This window comes from Monodelphis domestica, chromosome 5 (genome assembly GCF_027887165.1).
Source record: "Monodelphis domestica isolate mMonDom1 chromosome 5, mMonDom1.pri, whole genome shotgun sequence".
In the NCBI taxonomy this organism is placed as follows: Eukaryota; Metazoa; Chordata; class Mammalia; order Didelphimorphia; family Didelphidae; genus Monodelphis; species Monodelphis domestica.
Window position 1 is genome coordinate 262,305,707 of NC_077231.1, and position 20,501 is coordinate 262,326,207.

The 20,501-nt window shown below is 39.3% G+C and overlaps 1 protein-coding gene and 1 long non-coding RNA gene across 4 annotated transcripts in view; one reads left to right on the forward strand and one right to left on the reverse strand.

The window, feature by feature from the left end:
• Positions 1 to 4,253: 4,253 nt before the first annotated feature.
• LOC130454640 (uncharacterized) lies at positions 4,254 to 15,012 on the reverse strand. The gene is made up of 4 exons (XR_008912425.1): positions 14,184 to 15,012; positions 12,843 to 12,997; positions 10,984 to 12,307; positions 4,254 to 6,995 (listed from the first exon to the last, which is right to left on the reverse strand). It is a non-coding gene; the product is annotated as an uncharacterized LOC130454640 (long non-coding RNA).
• C5H10orf67 (chromosome 5 C10orf67 homolog) overlaps positions 12,158 to 20,501 on the forward strand; it is a 133,450-nt gene continuing 125,106 nt past the window's right edge. For 2 of the 3 annotated variants that reach the window (XM_056800120.1, XM_056800119.1), the window contains exons 1-2: positions 14,113 to 14,542; positions 19,763 to 19,883. In XM_056800120.1, the coding sequence (XP_056656098.1) occupies positions 14,373 to 14,542; positions 19,763 to 19,883 (291 nt within the window). In that variant the 5' untranslated portion in view covers positions 14,113 to 14,372. Of the gene's footprint in view, positions 12,458 to 14,112; positions 14,543 to 19,762; positions 19,884 to 20,501 lie in introns of those variants that run through there. The other variant, XM_056800121.1, reaches the window with a different exon arrangement.

Here is a 20,501-nt window from a genome sequence, read left to right on the forward strand (position 1 = left end):
TCGTTTAGAGTCTCTCCTCTGTCATGTGCCCTCAACCACTGTAGTCAGGCAGTTGCTTTTCCTCGGTGTTTCCACTCCCATAGTTTATCCTTTGCTTATGACTAGTGTTTTTTCTCCTAGATCCCTGCAGATTGTTCCGGGACATTACACCACCACCAATGGAGAAGTCCATTACATTCGATTATACCACAGTGTATTAGTCTCTGTGTACAATGTTCTCCTGGTTCTGCTCCTCTCGCTCTGCATCACTTCCTGGAGGTTGTTCCAGTCTCCATGGAATTCCTCCATTTTATTATTCCTTTTAGCACAATAGTATTCCATCACCAACATATACCACAATTTGCTCAGCCATTCCCCAATTGATGGGCATACCATCGCTTTCCAGTTTTTGGCCACCACAAAGAGCGCAGCTATGAATATTTTTGTACAAGTCTTTTTGTCCATTATCTCTTTGGGGTACAGACCCAGCAGTGCTATGGCTGGATCAAAGGGTAGACATTCTTTTATCGCCCTTTGGGCATAGTTCCAAATTGCCCTCCAGAATGGTTGGATCAGTTCACAACTCCACCAGCAATGAATTAATGTCCCTACTTTTCCACATCCCCTCCAGCATTCATTACTTTCCTTTGCTATCATGTTAGCCAATCTGCTTGGTGTGAGGTGATACCTCAGAGTTGTTTTGATTTGCATCTCTCTGATTATAAGAGATTTAGAACACTTCTTCATGTGCTTATTAATAGTTTTGATTTCTTTATCTGAGAATTGCCTATCCATGTCCCTTGCCCATTTATCAATTGGAGAATGGCTTGATTTTTTGTACAATTGATTTAGCTCTTTATAAATTTGAGTAATTAAACCTTTGTCAGAGGTTTTTATGAAGATTGTTTCCCAATTTGTTGTTTCCCTTCTGATTTTAGTTACATTGGTTTTGTTTGTACAACAGCTTTTTAATTTGATGTAGTTAAAATTATTTATTTTACATTTTGTGATTCTTTCTATGTCTTGCTTGGTTTTAAAGCCTTTCCCCTCCCAAAGGTCTGACATGTATACTATTCTGTGTTTACCCAATTTACTTATCGTTTCCTTCTTTATGATTAAGTCATTCACCCATTTTGAATTTATCTTGGTGTAGGGTGTGAGGTGTTGATCTATTCCTAATCTCTCCCATATTGTCTTCCAATTTTCCCAGTTTTTATCAAATACTGGATTTTTGTCCCAAAAGCTGGGGTCTTTGGGTTTGTCAAAGACTGTCTTACTGAGATCATTTACCCCAAGTCTATTCCACTGATCTTCCTTTCTGTTTCTTAGCCAGTACCAAATTGTTTTGATGAATGTTGCTTTGTAATATAGTTTAAGGTCTGGGACTGCAAGGCCCCCAACATATGTGTTTTTTTTTTTATTATTTCCCTGGATATTCTTGATCTTTTGTTATTCCAAATGAATTTTGTTATGTTTTTTCTAAATCAGTAAAGAAATATTTTGGGAGTTCAATGGGTATGGCACTAAATAGATAAATAAGTTTGGGTAGGATGGTCATTTTTATTATATTGGCTTATCCTATCCATGAGCAGTTAATGTTTTTCCAATTGTTCAAGTCTAGTTTTAGTTGTGTGGAGAGTGTTTTGTAGTTGTGTTCATATAGTTCCTGTGTTTGTCTCGGCAGATAGATTCCTAAGTATTTTATTTTGTCTAAGGTGATTTTGAATGGGATTTCTCTTTCTAGTTTTTGCTGCTGAGCTGTATTGGAGATATATAGAAAAGCTGATGACTTATGTGGGTTTATTTTGTATCCTGCAACTTTGCTAAAGTTGTTGATTATTTCAATTAGCTTTTTGGTTGAATCTCTAGGATTCTTTAAGTAGACCATCATGTCATCTGCAAAGAGCGATAACTTGGTCTCCTCCTTGCCTATTTTGATGCCTTCAATTTCTTTTTCTTCTCTAATTGTTACTGCTAGTGTTTCTAGTACAATGTCAAATAGTAGAGGTGATAATGAGCATCCTTGTTTCACTCCTGATCTTATTGGGAATGCATCTAGTTTATCCCCATTGCAGATAATATTAAATAATAATATCATATTAGATAATATAATGGTTTTAGATATATACTGTTTATTATTTTTAGGAACGACCCTTCTATTCCTATGCTTTCTAGTGTTTTTAATAGGAATGGGTGTTGTATTTTATCAAAGGCTTTTTCTGCGTCTATTGAAATAATCATGTGATTCTTGTTGGTTTGTTTGTTGATGTGGTCAATTATATGGATGGTTTTCCTAATATTGAACCAGCCCTGCATTCCTGGTATAAATCCTACTTGATCATAGTGGATTACCCTTCTGATCACTTGCTGGAGTCTTTTTGCTAGTATCCTATTTAAGATTTTTGCATCTATATTATATATATATATATATATATATATATATATTCATATAATATATATATATATTAGGGAGATTGGTCTATAGTTTTCTTTCTCTGTTTTTGACCTGCCTGGTTTTGGAATCAGTACCATGTTTGTGTCATAAAAGGAGTTTGGTAGAACTCCCTCTATGCTTATTATGTCAAATAGTTTGTATAGTATTGGGATTAACTGTTCTCTGAATGTTTGATAGAATTTACTGGTGAATCCATCAGGCCCTGGGGATTTTTTCTTAGGAAGTTCTTTGATGGCTTGTTGGATTTCATTTTCTAATATGGGATTATTTAAGAATTCTATTTCCTCTTCTGTTAGTCTAGGCAGTTTGTATTTTTGTATATATTCATCCATATCACCTAAATTGGTGTATTTATTGCCATATTATTGGGCAAAGTAATTTCTAATGATTGCCTTAATTTCCTCTTCATCGGAGGTGCTGTCCCCCTTTTCATCTTTGATGCTGTTAATTTGCTTTTCTTCCTTCCTTTTTTTAATTAGATTGACCAGTACTTTGTCTATTTTGTTTGTTTTTTCAAAGTACCAGCTTCTTGTCTTATTTATTAAATCAATAGTTCTATCACTTTCTATTTTATTAATTTCTCCCTTAATTTTTAGGATTTCTAGTTTGGTTTTCTGCTGGGGGTTTTTAATTTGATCGCTTTTGAGTTTTTTTATTTGCATTTCCAATTGATTGATCTCTGCTCTCCCTAGTTTGTTGATATATGCACTCAGGGATATGAATTTACCTCTGATTACCGCTTTGGCTGCATCCCAAAAGGTTTGAAAGGATGTCTCGCCATTGTCATTTTTCTCGATAAACTTATTAATGGTTTCTATGATCTCTTCTTTAACTAAATGATTTTGGAGTATCATATTGTTTAATTTCCAATTAGTTTTTGATTTGGTTTTCCATGTACCTTTACTGCTCATTATTTTTATTGCATTGTGATCTGAGAAGGCTGCATTTATTATTTCTGCTTTTCTGCATTTGTGTGCTATGTTTCTGTGAGCTAATGTATGGTCAATTTTTGTGAATGTGCCATGTGGTGCTGAGAAGAAGGTGTATTCCTTTTTATTCCTATTTATTTTTCTCCATATGTCTATTAATTCTAATTTTTCTAAGATTTCATTCACTTCTTTCACCTCTTTCTTATTTATTTTTTGGTTTGATTTATCTAAATTTGATAATGGTTGGTTTAAGTCTCCCACTAATATGGTTTTACTGTCTATTTCTTCCTTCAATTCTCCTAGTTTCTCCATTAGAAATTTGGGTGCTATATTATTTGGTGCATACATGTTGATTATTGTTATTTCCTCATTATCTAAAGTCCCTTTTAACAAAATATAATTACCTTCCCTATCCCTTTTGATCAGGTCTATTCTTGCTTTGGCTTTATCAGATATCATGATTACCACTCCTGCCTTCTTTCTGTCAGTTGAGGCCCAGAAGGTCTTACTCCATCCTCTAATTCTGACCTTGTGGGTGTCAACCCGCCTCATGTGTGTTTTTTGAAGACAACATATGGTAGGGTTTTGGATTCTAATCCATTCTGATATTCGTCTACGTTTTATGGGTGAGTTCATCCCATTCACGTTCAAAGTTATGACTGTCATTTGTGGACTCCCTGGCATTTTGATACCCTTCCCTGGTTCTAACCTTTTCTTCTTTGGCTCTACCTTTTAGTCCAGTGATTTACTTTAAATTGGTCCCCCTTGTCCCCTCCCTTGATATGTTTCCCTTTTTAGTCCCTCCCTTTTTGTTTCCTCCCCTTCCCCCCGTCTTTCCCTCCCCTTTTGTTTTCCCTCTCCCCCTCCCCCCCCCCTTGGTTTTCCCTTCTCCCTACCCTTGTTGGGTAAGATAGAATTCAAGATCCCAATGGATCTGGATGTTTTTCCCTCTCAGAGTTGATTTCCCTGAGAGTAAGGTTTAAGTAAAAACTCTCTTCCTCTCCTTCTTATAGCAGTTTTCTTCCCCTCCCCTTCCCATGTGAATCTTTGTGTGAGAACGATTATTCTATTTGGTCTTTCGTTTCCCCCATTTACACATTACATTTTCCCCACATGTTAGTATACATAGATTGATAGAAATGTAGTCCTTATAGAAGAGAGTTTGAGTAAAAGAAGAAGATAACATTTTTCTCCTTTTCCCTTTCCTTCATATTTACCTTTTCAGGTATTCCATGCTCTTTGATTTTCGATATCGAACTTTCCACAGAGCTCTGGTCTTTTCATTGCAAAAAGTTGGAAATCTTCTATTTTGTTGAATGCCCATACTTTCCCTTGGAGTATATAGTCAGTTTTGCTGGATAGCTGATTCTTGGTTGAAGACCCAGCTCTCTTGCCTTTCTGAAGATCATGTTCCATGCCTTACGATCATTTAGAGTAGAACTTGCAAGGTCTTGTGTGACCCTGATTGGCATTCCTTTATATCTAACTTGTCTTTTTCTGGCTTCTTGTAGGATTTTTTCTTTTGTTTGAGAGTTTTGGAATTTGGCAATTACATTCCTGGGAGTTGTCTTTTGGGGGTTTAGTGTAGAGGGTGTTCTGTGAGCTCTGTCAGTGGCTGTATTGCCCCCTTGTTCTAGAATCTCTGGGCAATTTTCTTTGATTATATCTTGTATTACGATGTCGAGTTCGCTGTTTATTTCTGACTTTTCTGGAAGTCCAATTATTCTTAAATTATCTCTTCTCCCTCTATTTTCCAAATCTGTCACTTTGTCAGTGAGATATTTTATGCTCTCTTCTAATTTCTTGGTCTTTTGGCTTTGCTTTATTAGTTCTTGATTTAAAGCCTGGTTTTCTTTTATAGTTTGGTCAAACTGGTTTTGTAGATGCGTGAATTTCTTTTGCATTATTTCTCACTTTTCCTCCCAGAAGGCTTCCATCTTTTTGATCCTTTCAGATTTAAATTCTTCATGGGTTTGTGGAGAGTTTCCATTTCCTTTGGAAGGTTTCAGAACATTTGCTTGTGTTTCCTCTTCTATCTCCTCTGTGTTTTGTATTTTTGCTCCATAAAACGTGTCCAAAGTTGCCCCTTCTTGTTTTTTTTTTTTTTTTAATTTTGGGACTTTTGTGCTTCTGTGGAGTTTGCCATCTCTATCTGAGTGGGGGGGATTAGCTTTTCTTATCTCTGTCTGGTGTTCAGAGGTTTTAGCCCTAGGCAGATTGTCAGTTCTATGCAGTTGTTGTTCTGTCTTCCCGGGATGCCAGGAGTTGCTTGTGTGTCCCTGTTAGTGCCCTCCTCTCTTCGGCACCCTCCTGATGCTTCTCCATTGCCTTACTTCCAAGCTCTAAGCCTAGCTTGGCCCTTGTTCCTGTGCCTTAGCTGGCCAGCGCCTGCACTCTGAGGGGGGAGGGGCCTCGGCTTCCTGGAGCTCTGAGGGCTCCTAATGAGATTAGCTTTCCCTGGGTTGAATTTAGTATGCCTTGAGGCAGGGACTTTTTTCTTGAGACTCCGATGGAAGGATCCAGCCAGGGGGTTACAAGCTCCCCCACTCTCTCTCTGTTTCCCTGCTGTCTGGGTGCCCCCTCAACTGGGTTAGGTTATTTTTAGGATGTGGCCTTCAGAATAGCCGGCTCCCGAGGCCCTTTTGCCAGTCCTGAGGGTTGCTGTTGTTTCAGAAGACCCTGCTCTCTGAGGGGGAGGGGCCGTGGCTTCCAGGAGCTCTGGGCAAGGGCTCCTGATAAGATGATTAGCTTTCCCTGGGTTGAATTGAGTGTGCCCTGAGGCAGGGAATTAAGACTTGGATGGAGGGATCCAACTAGGGGGTTACAGGCTTCCCCCCTCCCCCCCCCGTCTCTTTGTTTCCCTGCTGTCTGGGTGCCCCCTCGTGGCCTTCCGAATAGCTGGCTCCCGAGGCCCTTTTGCCAGTCCTGAGGGTTATGGTTGTTTCAGAAAACCCTGCTCTCCGAGGGGGAGGGGCCACAGCTTCCTGGAGCTCCTAGAGCTCCTCCCAGGGGGTTACGAGCTCCCCCATCCTTCTGTTTCCCTGCTGTCTGGGTGCCCCCTCGACTGGGTCAGGTTGTTTTCAGGATGTGGCCTTCAGAATAGCTGGCTCCCGAGGCCCTTTTGCCAATCCTGAGGGTTGCTGTTGTTTCAGAAGACCCTGTTCTCTGAGGGGGAGGGGCCCCGGCTTCCTGGAGCTCCGAGGGCTCCTCCCAGGGGGTTTCGAGCTCCCCTATCCCTCTCTGTTTCCCTGCTGTCTGGGTGCCCCCTCGACTGGATTAGGTTGTTTTCAGGAAGAGGCCTTCAGAATAGTAGGCTGTGGGGCTCTGAGGTTGCCTCTGCTACCTCGGACTCGAACTCGGCGCTCTGGGTTGCATGGGATGGGTCCTAGGACCTTCCTTCTGCCTACTCCTTAGGTCCGAGTGGTCTCGGGTTCTGGCTTTTGGGGGGGGGGGCGTACCTTTTGATCCAGGTCCAGGTCCAGGAGGAGGACTCCCAGGGTCAATGCTGTTGATCGTTTTGAATTTCGGTGCCATAGGAGCATTCGGTTTGAGATCGGTAAGGAAGGGTTTCAAGAGATCTGAACTTTAGCTTTCTCTAAGCCGCCATCTTGACTGGAAGTCTAGACCTGAGTCTTAAAAGAGAAATCAGTCAGTTTTTTAACACTCACCACAAGGTCTGACTAAACAAGGATACTAGTGACACCAGGACAGTGTCCTTCCTCAAAGAGTCTTCCAGCCAGAGATTGTTTCAAAGGGCCTCTCTCAAGAGCCTCCAGAGCTCCTATCCCAGAGGGACAGAGCCCCTCAGAGGATCTCCTCAAGGAGCTCTCCTTCAGAATGAGATTTCCTCCAAGAGAACTTCTCCTCAAAGAGATCTATCTCCAAGGAAAGAGCCCTCAAGCATCAGTCCTCAAAGAAATGAGTCTCTCAGAATGAGATCCTCCAGAATGAGAATCAGAAATCGAGATCCCTGAATGAGATCCAAGCTCTTATTTTTAAGGGCAAAATTTCCTCTGTCACCTCCCCTAAGTCCTTACATCTACCAATCACTATAGATGTTTCTAAAGGACCACCCATTTTGAATTCACAGCTGAGTAGTTTTAATCTCTTTAGTAAGTCAGAAAAAAATGCTGCTGTGTTGACAAATTTCATTAAGAAAAAACCTATGAATAATTTATCACCCTTTTAGGTTTAAGTCGTTTACAAGTTGCCCCACCTTTATAGGTACTTAGTATCCCATTGTATCAATTCTAAAACAGTCATGACTCAAAGAACTTCCTTTCCATTCCATAAGCATGGATCAAAGTACTTTCATTGTTTAGCAAGCAGTTTTCTGTCCTAAAGCAGTCTTAAGTAGGGTGGAGCAGGAACATTCCCATAGCTAGGAGCCCCCACACTCAAGTAGAGTTCTCACCATCTGCTGGGGAATTTTTTTAAGTAGAAGATTCCCCAATGGGGGAAACCCCTAACATTCATAAGTCTGAGAAATTTTGAGGTTTAGAATGTTTTGTAGTTGTGTTCATATATTTCCTGTGTTTGTCTCGGCAGATAGATTCCTAAGTATTTTATATTGTTTGGGGTGACTTTAAATGGAATTTTTCTTTCTAATTCTAGCTGTTGAACTGGGTTGGAGATATATAGAAATGCTGATGACTTATGTGGGTTTATTTTGTATCCTGCAACTTTGCTAAAGTTGTTGATTATTTCGATTAGCTTTTTGGTTGATTCCCTGGGATTCTTTAAGTAAATCATCATATTATCCGCAAAGAGTGAGAGCTTGGTCTCCTCATTGCCAACTTTAATACCTTCAATTTCTTTTTCTTCTCTAATTGCTACTGCTAGTGTTTTTAGTACAATATTAAATAATAAAGGTGATAATGGACATCCTTGTTTGACTCCTGATCTTATTGGGAAGGCGTTGAGTTTTTCCCCATTGCAGATGATGTTTGCTGATGTAAGTTTTAGGTATATACTGTTTATTATTTTTAGGAAAGGCCCTTCTTTTCCTATACTTTCTAGTGTTTTCAATAGGTATGGGTGTTGTATTTTGTCAAAGGCTTTTTCTGCATCTATTGAAATAATCATGTGATTTTTGTCAGTTTGCTTGTTTATATAGTCAATTATGTGAATGGTTTTCCTAATATTGAACCATCCTTGCATTCCTGGAATGAATCCTACCTGATCGTAGTGGATAACCCTTGTGATGACTTGCTGGAGTCTTTTTGCTAGTATCCTATTTAAGATTTTTGCATCTATATTCATTAGGGAGATTGGCCTATAGTTTTCTTTCTCTGTTTTTAACCTGCCTGGCTTTGGGATCAGTACCATGTTTGTGTCGTGAAAAGGATTTGGTAGAGTCCCTTCTTGGCTTATTCTGTCAAATTTGTTGTATAGTATTGGGGTTAGCTGATCTTTGAATGTTTGATAGAATTCACTTGTGAATCCTTCTGGACCTGGGGATTTTTTCTTAGGGAGTTCTTTGATGGCTTGTTCAATTTCTTTTTCTGATATGGGGTTGTTTAGGTAATTTATTTCTTTCTCTTTTAGTCTAGGCAATTTATATATTTCTAAATATTCATCCATATCACCTAGTTTGCCATATTTGTTGCCATATAATTGGTCATAGTAGTTTTTAATGATTGCCTTGATTTCCTCTTCATTTGAGGTGAGGTCTCCCTTTTCATCTTGGATATTGTCAATTTGGTTTTTTTCTTTCCTTTTTTTAATTAGACTGACTAGTACTTTGTCAATTTTATTTGTTTTTTCAAAGTACCAGCTTCTAGTCTTATTTATTAAATCAATAGTTCTTTGACTTTCAATTTTATTAATTTCTCCTTTGATTTTTAGGATCTCTAATTTAGTCTTCATCTGAGGATTTTTAATTTGTTCACTTTCTAGTTTTTTAATTTGCATGCCCAATTCATTGACCTCTGCCCTTCTTAATTTGTTTATATATGAACTCAATGATATAAATTTCCCCCTGAGTACTGCTTTGGCTACATCCAATAGGTTTTGAAAGGATGTCTCACCATTGTCATTTTCTTCAATGAAGTTATTGTTTCTAAGATTTGTTCTTTAACTACCTCATTTTGGAGAATCATATTGTTTAATTTCCAATTAATTTTTGATTCATCTATCCATGTATCCTTACTAATTATTATTTTTATTGCACTGAGGTCTGAGAAGGTCGCATTTATTATTTCTGCCCTTTTGCACTTGTTTGCAATGATTTTGTGCCCTAGTACATGGTCAATTTTTGTGAATGTACCATGTACTGCTGAAAAGGTGTATTCCTTTTTGTCCCTATTTATTTTTCTCAATATGTCTACTAACTCTAATTTTTCTAAGATTTCATTTGCTTCTCTCACCTCTTATTTATTTTTTGATTTGATTTATCTAGTTCGGATAGGGGAAGGTTCAGATCTCCCACTAGTATAGTTTTTCTATCTATTTCATCCTTGAGCTCCTCTAGTTTCTCCTTTAAAAATTTGGATGCTCTGCCATTTGGTGCATACATATTGAGTACAGAGATTTCCTCGTTGTCTATACTGCCTTTTATCAGGATGTAATTACCTTCCCTATCTCTTTTAACTAGATTTATTTTTACTTTGGCTTTGTCCGATATCATGATTGCTACTCCTGCCTTCTTTTTATCATTTGATGCCCAATAGGTTTGGCTCCATCCTCTTACTTTCACTCTATGTGTATCTACCTTCCTCATGTGTGTTTCTTGCAGACAGCATATAGTAGGGTTTTGGATTCTAATCCACTCTGCTATTCACTTGCGTTTTATGGGTGAGTTTATTCCATTCACATTCAGAGTTGTGATTACTAGCTGTGTATTTCCCAGCATTTTGATTTCTACTCCTGGTCCTGCCTTTTCTTCTTTCACTATTTCCTTCTAAACCAATGTTTGTTCATAGTCAGCCCCCCTCCCGTTCCCTCCCTTATTTTACTTCCCTTTTTACCCCCCTCCCTTCTTATTCCCTCCCTTATTTTCCCCTGTAGTCTTTTTAAAATTTCCCCTCCCACCCTCTCCCTCCCTTTTACTGCTTCCCTCCCCACCAGTCCGTTTTTTACCCTTCTACTCCCCTATAGGGCGCAAATCTATTCTCTTCCCCAATGGACTGGGTTGTTCTGCCCTCTTTGGGTCAGTTTAAAAGTATGTAGGAGTTGAGTATTTCCTGTCTCCAACCTCTTTACCCTTCCAGTGTATCAATGTTTTCCCCCCTCCCGCCATGAGATTCTTTGTGACATATAAATTTACCCCCATTTGTTTCTTTTCCCATTTCTTTTAGTCATAACCTCTTTTCTTTTTTAGTTCTAGTCATGTGTATGTATATATATATGTATTTATGTATTATTGTATTATGTATTATATGTATATGTATTTATGTATGCATATATCTATATACCTATTTATGTCTTGACCTTTCATCTTATACAGTTTGTCACTGTTCCCTCAGAGTGTAATTCTTCTAGCTGCTCAGGTGATAGCAACAGTTTTTAAGAGTTACCAATGACCTCTTTTCTTATAGGGATACATATCATTTTAACTTATTGAGTGTCTTATAAAAATTTTGTTGTTGTTTTGTTTGTTTTTTCCCCTTTTTTAGTTACCTTTTGATGATTCTCTTAAGTTCTGTGGTTGGACATCAAATTTTCTGTTCAGGTCTGGTCTTTTATTTATGAATGCTTGGAACTCTTCTGTTGTGTGGAATGACCATACTTTCCCCTGTAAGAATATAGTCAGTTTTGATGGGTATTTTATTCTTGGTTGTAGACCTAGTTCCCTTGTTTTCCAGAATATTGTATTCCATGCCTTTCGGTCCTTCAGTGTGGATGCAGCCAGATCCTGTGTTAACCTCACCATGAATGGCTTCTTCTTGGAAAGCTTAATACTATCAATTCTTCACATTTTCCTCAATTTTTTCATTCTTTTTGTTTTGTTTTATAGTGTCCTGCTGCCTTGTGAGGTCACTTGGTTCTAGTTGTTGTATTCTGGTTCTTAAAGATTGGATTTCATCTCTGGCTTTTTGGTCGTCTTTTTCCTTCTGGTCTGATTTTCTTTGAAGATCGTCTTTCATCCTGTTTACCTCATCTTTTATCTCCTTTGCCTCATCTTTCATCTCCTTTGCTTCATTTTCCAGCTGGTTGATTTTGGCTTTCAAGACACTATTTTCTTGTTTTAGTTCAAGTGCCTCTGTTTCCAGATGACTTATCTTAATTTTTAAGTTCTTTTCCCAATTGTCTTCAGCCTCTCTTAGTTGTGTTTTGAGTTCTTCCACAGCCTGTATCCAATTCACTGGGATTTCTGGTCTATCTTTTGCTGATCTCTCCCCCTCTGTTCCATTTGCTGAGTAGTAGCTGTCTATTGTAGTTTCTTTCTTCTTTTTCTGTTGTTTGCTCAAATTCACCCCTTCTTTACTCCCTGTATTTGTGTGTGCTCTTGTTCCTCTCATTTTCTTTGTTTTTTGGGGACTTCTATCAGTCTCCCCTCTTGGAGCTTTAACAGAAGATCTCTTGGTGTAGTCTCTGGGGGAGGGTTGTTGGGGGTTTGAGCTTTCCTGTCCTCTGGAGGCTTTTGATTGGCTTAAAGTCCAGCAGTCAATGAGGGTGGGTGGGGAGCCTGGGTTTCCCTGATTTCTGGAGACTTTTGATGGGATTAGATTCATCCGGTTCTTTCAGAGGACTCTGCTCTCTAAAGGGGGAGGGGTTGTGGCCTCCCTGGGCTGTGAGGGCTCCTGATGGGATTAGGTTCAGCTTGTTTGTACTGAATGAGCCCTAAAGCAAAAAACCTTCTCCTCCACAATGTGTTGAATGCCCGAAGACTGGCCCAGGTTGCTTTCAAGGTAAGCCCTTAGCCAGCCCTGTTTCTGTTCTTTCAGAAGCTCTGAGGGCTCCTGATGGGATTAGGATCAGCTGGTGTGGGCGGAATGATCCCCTAGCCAAGAAAAGAAAAGAAAAGAAAAGAAAAGAAAAGAAAAGAAAAGAAAAGAAAAGAAAAGAAAAGAAAAGAAAAAATAAATAAAACCAACCTCCTCTTCCACAATCTGTGTTGAATGCCTGGAGACTGGCCCATGTTACTTTCAAGGTAATCTCTTCGGAGCAACCCCTTTGCCGGCCCTAAGATTTCTCTCCTTTCAGTAGCTCTGAGGGCTCCTGATGGGATTGGGTTCAGCTGGTGCCCTAAAGCTGGGACCTCCCTTGAGACTCAGTTGGAAGGACCCAGCCAGGGGTCTACAGGCTTCCCCCTTCTCTCTATGTTTCCCTGCCGTCTGTGTTGGGCATCCCATAGACGGGCTCAGGTTGCTTTCAAGGTGAGTCCTTCAAAATAGCCAGCCCTGGGGCCCTTTTGCCGACCCTGATGTTCCCATGGGCTCAGCACTCTGGGTAGGGGGGGATGGGTCCTGGGACCTTCCTTCTGCCTGCCCCTTAGATCCGAGTGATCTAGGGTTTTAGCTTTTGGGGGGCCGTACCTTTTGATCCAGGTCCTGGAGGAGGATTCCCCGGGTCTGTCCTGTTGTTCACCTTGAATTTCGGTGTCCTAGGAGCTCTCGGTTTGAGATCAGTAAGGAAGGGTTTCTGAGGTCTGAACTTTCGCAGCTTCTAAGCCGCCATCTTGACCAGAGTACTATATAATTATTAAGAAAATGTTAATAATGCAGATTAAATTTAAAAGTGTGTATATACTTTTTTCTTATACTAGCAAGCTCCTGTATTGCTATAATCATTGAGAAAAACATTTTTCACCTCTACAGAAAGAATGATAAATTCTGAGTGTAGTTTGAAGACTACTATTTTTTTTAACCCTTCCCTTCCATTTTAGAATCAGTACTGTGCGTACGTTCCAAGGCAGAAGAGTGGTAAGGGTTAGACAATGGGGGTTAAGTGACTTGCCCAGGGTCACACAGCTAAGAAGGGTCTAAGGTCATATTTGAACCTATTTGAACCATATTTGAACCTCCCATTTCTAGGTCTGGCTCTCAATCCACTGAGTCATTCCGCTACCCCCAAGCATACTTTTTAAAACCATTTTTTGTATCACGACAAATATGGAAATGTTTTGCATAAATTCACATGTATAACGACATATTGCTTGCCTTCTTAATGGGTGAGAAGGGGCTGGAAGGAGGGAGAGAATTTGGAACTCAAACTTAAAAAAAATGAATGTTAAAATGAATAAAAGGGTTTTTTGTTTTGTTTTGTTTTGTTTTTTAAACCTTTGAGCTCAGCTGGTGTACATTAAAAGCCTCAGGAATGAAGTTATCACCAAGTCATCTCCTGGTGACTGCAGCCTAACAATGACAATAATAATAATCATAATAATGTTAACTGGTACTTATATAGCTGTTTCAAGGTTGGCAAAGTGCTTTGCTTCCATTATTGCATTTGAGCAAAGCCCCAGAGCGGGGAGCCCTCCCTAATAATAGCTCTGATGGAGAGTGCGCAAAGAGCTTGACTGACCTGGATGTGATCCCGTTAGAGCCTCGAAACAACCCTGGGAAGCAGGCGCTATATTTTGTTTTGTTTTTGGCCAGTTTAGCAGTAGCGGAAACTCAAGCAGAGACTGCCCTGTACAGAAACACTTAAGTCAAGAGGAAGAAGCGGGATTCGAACGCGAGGTGCTGAGCGCGGCAGAGAGTGGGACCTGGGGTGGCTCCGGGGCTAGCTACCGGGAGAATAAAGCACTAGGCGCGAAAGAGGGGAGAGCTGAGGAACGAAGCATGGTCGGCTACCTACGCGCATTCAGGCTGAGAATAAAGGACTAGGCACGACAGAGGGGAGAGCTGAGGAACAAAGCATGGTCGGCTACCTACACGCATTCAGGCTGATGTTTACAAAAATGACGTGTTTGCTCCTCCTTCCTCCCGCCCCTTCTCAGTCTTCTCCAATCAGAACACACCATTGCTTCCGGGTCTTGGGCCCTGGGTGGTCTCTATGACAACCGACGCCAGACTTAGCACCTCTGCTCCTTCCTCGCTGCAGGCTGCTCTCTAGAGAGGCAAATGGCTGAGACAGAGACTGTAGGGTTGTTGGAGGTACCAGTGGTTGAGCCCGTGAGTTCCTCGATAGGTCGGGAAGAGTCGTGGGGCCCAGCGCCCGAGGTGGGACGATGTATGAAGTCTGCCGTCCAACCCTTGTTGGAGCCCTTGGATTTCTGCCAAAGCTACTATCGGTAATTGGGGGCTTTCGAGTGCCCCTCGGCAGATGTCTTTCCAGTTAACTTGTCCTGGGGCTTTGGGAAGCGCTCCCAAGCCCGAAAAACATCCCAGGAACACGTTAGATCCCAGCTCCCAAGCTTCCTGCTTTCCTTGTAGCTGATGCTTTCTTGCCCCCTCCGGTACAGGAACTTGCTTTCATAAGCGCCTCCATCCCTGCCCCTGCCAGATTTCATCAGCTTTGGATACTTACCCCTGCAAGAGACCTTCAGAGGTCACCAAATCTAACCTCCTTTTACAGATGAAGAAATTAAGGCCAGAGTGACATTACTTGTCCAGGTTCACACACAATGTTCAAGTCCAGACCTGAACCAAACGTCCTCTGACTGAAAAGCCAATCTTGATTTCTATCATCCCATGTTCTATACGCTTTTGGTGTTCAAATTCATAACTAAGAAAAGGCAGCTGCAGTTGGACCAAGAACGGAACTAACAGAGTTCTGGTTGCCTGGGTGCTTGAGGCGAGGGTTCTTAAATCTTGTTTGTGTCATGGAACCCTTTGGCTGTCTGGTGAACCTTATGGATCTCTTCTCAGAATAATGTTTTTAAATGAATAAAATAAAGTACATAGAAATACAAAGGAAACCACTTCTGTTGAAAAACAGTTATCTAAAAAGACAAATTCACTAATAGATGAAGAATTCCTGCTCTAGGGAACAGTTATGTTTATTATCTCTTTTTTTTTTTTAGTTAGAGCCTCTTGATTTTTTCAGAGATAATTATTCAATGATGGGGAAAGGAAACTGAAAAATATTATTTTATTGATGAAAAAATGTTTTGTTTTTACATCTTCATTTCTAACTATCCCTTCCTCTCACTCTATGCAACAAAACTTCATAACTAAGATTTAAAAAAGAACAGTGCTCTTTGTCCAATGTGTACTTTTTCACACTTAGAAAATACTCTAACAGTAGACAGATAAAACTTGGGTCTTAAATAATTGTATTCCTTGAAATTTCTGGTAGCCATTTGTTAAACAATTTGTGGATACTGGCCAAAATACAAGTTTGATAAAATTTCGTGATGCCAAATATGTTAGAAAAATCTAACCAATCTCCTTTGTTAAAAAACAACCAGCAACAAAGCCACATGTCCCTATTGTCACTAAATCTGAATGTCTCTGCCTAATTTTACAGAGGACCATATCCTTATTGGTGGAATGAGGTGTAAATGTTACAGTTTTTTTTTTTAAATGAAACTTAATTTAAAAAACTTTTTAAAGACAGGGTAGGTAGTCAGGAACTAACTTTCCCATCTCTTGCCCTTCTTCCCACCACCACCCTATTCCCATTTGTCCCGCTAAAATATTATAGATTCAAGAGAAGACCCATGAGTAGGTATCCATTGTTTTTTGGCTGCAGGATGTGTCTGTTGTCTCTACCAATGAACTAGGGATTCAGGAGTCCAAGAATTGTATGAGTGCCTCCATGGTTGTAGATTTGAACAGAAAGCAACAACTCAGTTGAATAGAAGATCCAGACTGAAAATATTGTAGACTGTGGGGACCCAGTTATAGTCCTAGGGCTGCAGGTTTTCCAGAGAAAAGGGGGGAGATGCCAGTACTGGTCAAGTAAGATGGAAATCCAACTTTATTAAGAAGGAAAGAATTAGTCATTAAGGGTGGCAAGGTATGGAAGTGGATAGAGTGCTAAGTCTGGAGTCTGTAGGACTCATCTTCCTGAGTTCAAATTTGGCCTCAAACTATTCCTAGTTGTGTGACCCTGAACAACTTAGTTAACTCTGTTTGCCTCAGTTTCCTCATATGTAAAATGAACTGGACTAGGAAATGACAAGCCATAATAGTATCTTTGCCAAGAAAACCTCAAATGGGGTCACAAAAAGCTGGACAGAGCTGAAAACAATTGAACAATCACAATATCCCTTTTAACTGACTGGTGAATTTGCTTCTAACAAACTGATTCAAAGGATGGGGGAGTAGGGGAGAAAGGGGAAAGCTACTGCATTTCCCCCTTCTCAACACAAGCAACTTCATTTGAGAAAAAGCCTGTTTCAATGTAAAAGGACAGTCACATCTAATCCCTATATTTTATCCTCCTCTATTCCAGTTTTATTCAAGGACAACCAAAAGCCACACAATAGACTGCCTTAATCTTATCAGCCCTAATCCCTGAAAAAAACAGACTTGAATCCTCTCCAAACTCCCCATCTACAAAGACAAACTAGCAGTTAAAAAGTCTCTATCTCTTTAGCTTAAACACAATAAATGCCCCCCCCCCCACTGTTAATGACAGATAAATGGTGAACCTAGCATGTCTGTGTGTTTTCTGAATACTGTAAATATCTAGGGGAAGTGGCTAATATCTAGAAGCCCAAAAAGGTACCCTTCTCTCTATGCCAAATGATTTTCTGTTGGTTTATAATAATGAATGGAATAAAGCCTTTTACTCACTTTTATCATAAATTGAAAGAAAATAGTTTTTCTTTCTGTGATAACAGCAATAAACTTAGAAGACTGATCAAAGGCAAGAAGATGTTTTGAACCCCATTTTGAGAAGAGAGGTCTCCACTCTTTTTTCTCTATATACTGAAAGACTTAACCTCTCAATTACAGTTCCCAAGGTCTGAGCCTTTGGCCATGACTGAATTGGTCAATCTTTCTTTAGTATATTTTAAGCTGGCCCTGTTTCTCATAGAAAATGTGAAATCACTGGCTCAGTAACCACTAGTAAGTGACCTCATTCTTTCGAGTAGTAGGATAGACCACTGACATTATTTAATACTATTCTCTCTGGGGCCTTTTGTTTGTTTGTTTGTTTTCTGGAAAAAGGGCAACTTCTAAGACTCTGGCAAGATCTAGGGAGCAGGGGTAAACAAGAATAGGATTTCATTGCTTTTTCCCATTTCCTTTTTTCAGACAATTTATCTTTATAGCAGTCTTAAGCACAGCAAAAGTTAATAAGATATTTGTATAGACTTTTGAATGTTTTTAAGAGGAAGCAAGGTGACATCACAATGCAGAGGGCACTGGGCCTGGGAGTTAGGAAGTCCTGAGTTCAAATTCCATTTTACAAACTAACTAGCTGTATTACCCAGGACAAGAAACTTAACTTCTCTCTTCTTCAGTTTTCTTTTCTGTTAAGTGGGGATAATAATAGCATCTACCTTCCAGGGTTGTTGTGAGGGTCAAATGAGATAATATTTGTAAAGTGCTTAGCACAGTTCTTGGCACATAGTAGGTATTATGTAAGTATTAGCTATTATTATTATTGTTATTGTTATTATTATTATTGTGTTCTGAAAGCATTTTAAACTCAGCTTGCCTGTTTTGGTTGTATATGCATTCACCTTAACAGTTTTTCTAAAATTTCCCCAAAATTCTATTCACAGGTACCATGTTTCAACAAACTTGAAATATGGAGAACCCTAGTTTACAAAACAGATAAATTTGGGGGTTGTTTTGTTGTAGTGCAAGGAAACCTGAGTTTGGAGTCAAAAGTCCCAGATTTAAATGTAGCCTCTGTTATTAAATTACCATGCAAATATAGGCAATTCATGTAAATTCAGGGCAATTCAGTATTCTCAAACCTTGGAAGAAGAAGCTGGAATAGATGATTTTATTATTACTTCTAACTTTAAATCTGATTATCTCTGGCCTATGACCTATGACTGACTTTAGGGTTCCTTTAATAAGCCCTTAATGAGTATGGATCCATGATTTTTTCAATATGAATTCTTCCTCTTCAAGTGAATAGTATAATGTGTTCTCATCCTATGTGATTCTTGTCCATAAACCATCAACTGATCCATCCACCTATGTCCCTTAATTTTTCATGCATAACAGCTCAGCACTTGAGATTTTCTATGTTATTCCTCATTCTTGATATATGACTCTCCTAATTACTATTTGGATCATACATAGCTTCATCTTTATTTCATTCTTGCATGTAAGCTATAATAGGCATGACCTTAATCTATGTGTGGGAGACAGTTTGCTTGAAAGGACTCCCAAGAGTATACTATGTTCCATTGATTCAAGAGCTTTAAAAAAAAAGAATCAATGGAAATTCATGACTATAGCCAAACTTGGGGATTCCTTAATAATTATAACATTTTTTAGCTTGTACCTCTCACCAAAGGATTTCCCTCTGAACACTGTTGTTCTGTCACATCCAACTCTTCATGATCCTGTTTAGGGTTTTTCTTGGCAAAGATACTAGAGTAGTTTGCCATTTCCTTCTCCAGCTCATTTTATAGATGAGAAAATTGAGGCAAACAAGGTTCAATGACTTGCCCAGGGTTACATGGCAAATAAGTGTTTGAGGCTGGATTTGAACTCAGGTGAGTTTTCCAGACCCTGTGCCACCTGGCTACGGGAATATTAGCTCCCTGATAAGTACTTCTTGGCTGACCCTTAGCTATCTTATAAGCTCTTAGACTAACAAGGCACAGGACAGAATAGGCTTTATTTAACCCAATCAGAAAATATGAAGGATTCACATTGGAGTTCATTAAAGTTTAAACTGTCCTTCCTTCTTTGTTGAGCCTCAAGACCCATGTAAATCTCCAAATCTGTAGTACTACCCCAAGGTAGAGGAAAATACTCTGGGTTCCTAGAGAATCATTAACTTCAGTTTTTTGATCAACCCCATTTTTCTCAAGGAACTATGCCATCTTCCACAATTAGAGTATTACCCTAGTGGCAACATCTTGGAGAGAGCACTTGGGGTTATTAGACAGATGACCTCTATCCCTTGGACCTCTCCTCAGATTTTCATTAAGGAAATGCTCAAAGTATAGACCATTAACAAAGATTTTTTATGGAGATATAAAGGAAGATGTATGGGTTGGCAATTGCTGATGTCTTTTTGATTCTCTTGGAGAAGTCATTCAAACTTTAATCTTTTAGAATCATGCCCTTTTTAGGTATCTTGAAAATAGATCTTTGAGTGCACAGTCTATTTACAGAGTTCTTCCCAGCCTGGTAAAATATTCCAGAATCTGTGCTCCAGGGAAATGAACCCTTAAGAACACAGGGTCAGTAACATTCATGGAACGATAGGACTACCAATAGGACTCTTGTATTAGAGGACATCCCCCTCTCTGGTACATTTAAAAATTGATTTGGTTTGCCAAAAAAGGTACATGCTGCTTTCAGCAGTATACATTTTGTATAAAGCAATGGTCACCATATTGATGGCCCATTTGTCTTTCCTCCAGGGGGTCCATTTCAGACGACTTGAAAATAGGATTTTTCGCAACAGATCGTGCTACTCAGACAGATATCACTGAAATTTTGGAAATAAAACAGCTAGTTGATAAAACAAGAAAACTAGTCACGGTAATATCTTGACTTTCTTTTAAATTACTTCAATACTTTCAGATTCTTATTATTTTAGTTTGTGTATCCTTCAATGACTTTGTTTATATTTCTTGAAATATACTGTTTTATTTTCCCTTTTAATGACATTCAACAGCTTTTGGCAGCATCAATTAAACCACAGTGATGGTTATTTCATCAGTGAATCTACTAAACTGCCATTAATATTAATGTATGTTAACTTATGCTGTGAAATGTCAGTCTTGTTCTTCATGGAATTTGTTATACATCTGTGGAAATGAACTCAATTATGTACAGTGAGAAAAAGACTGAACCTGACACATATTCATATATACATATATATATGCATATGTATCTATAGATTATGACTCTAAAGGTAAAAGGAACACAAAAGCTATACTCTAATCCTTTTATTTTATTTTTATAAAAACTCTTACCTTCTATATTAAAATCTATACTATGCATAAATTCTAAGACAGAAGAGCAGTAAGGCCAAGGCAATGGGGGTTAAGTGACTTGCCCAGTTGGGAAGTTTCCGAAGCCACATTTGAACCCAGGACCTCCTATCTCCAAGTCTGGCTCTCTACCCACTGAGCCTCCTAGCTGCCCTTTCCTTTT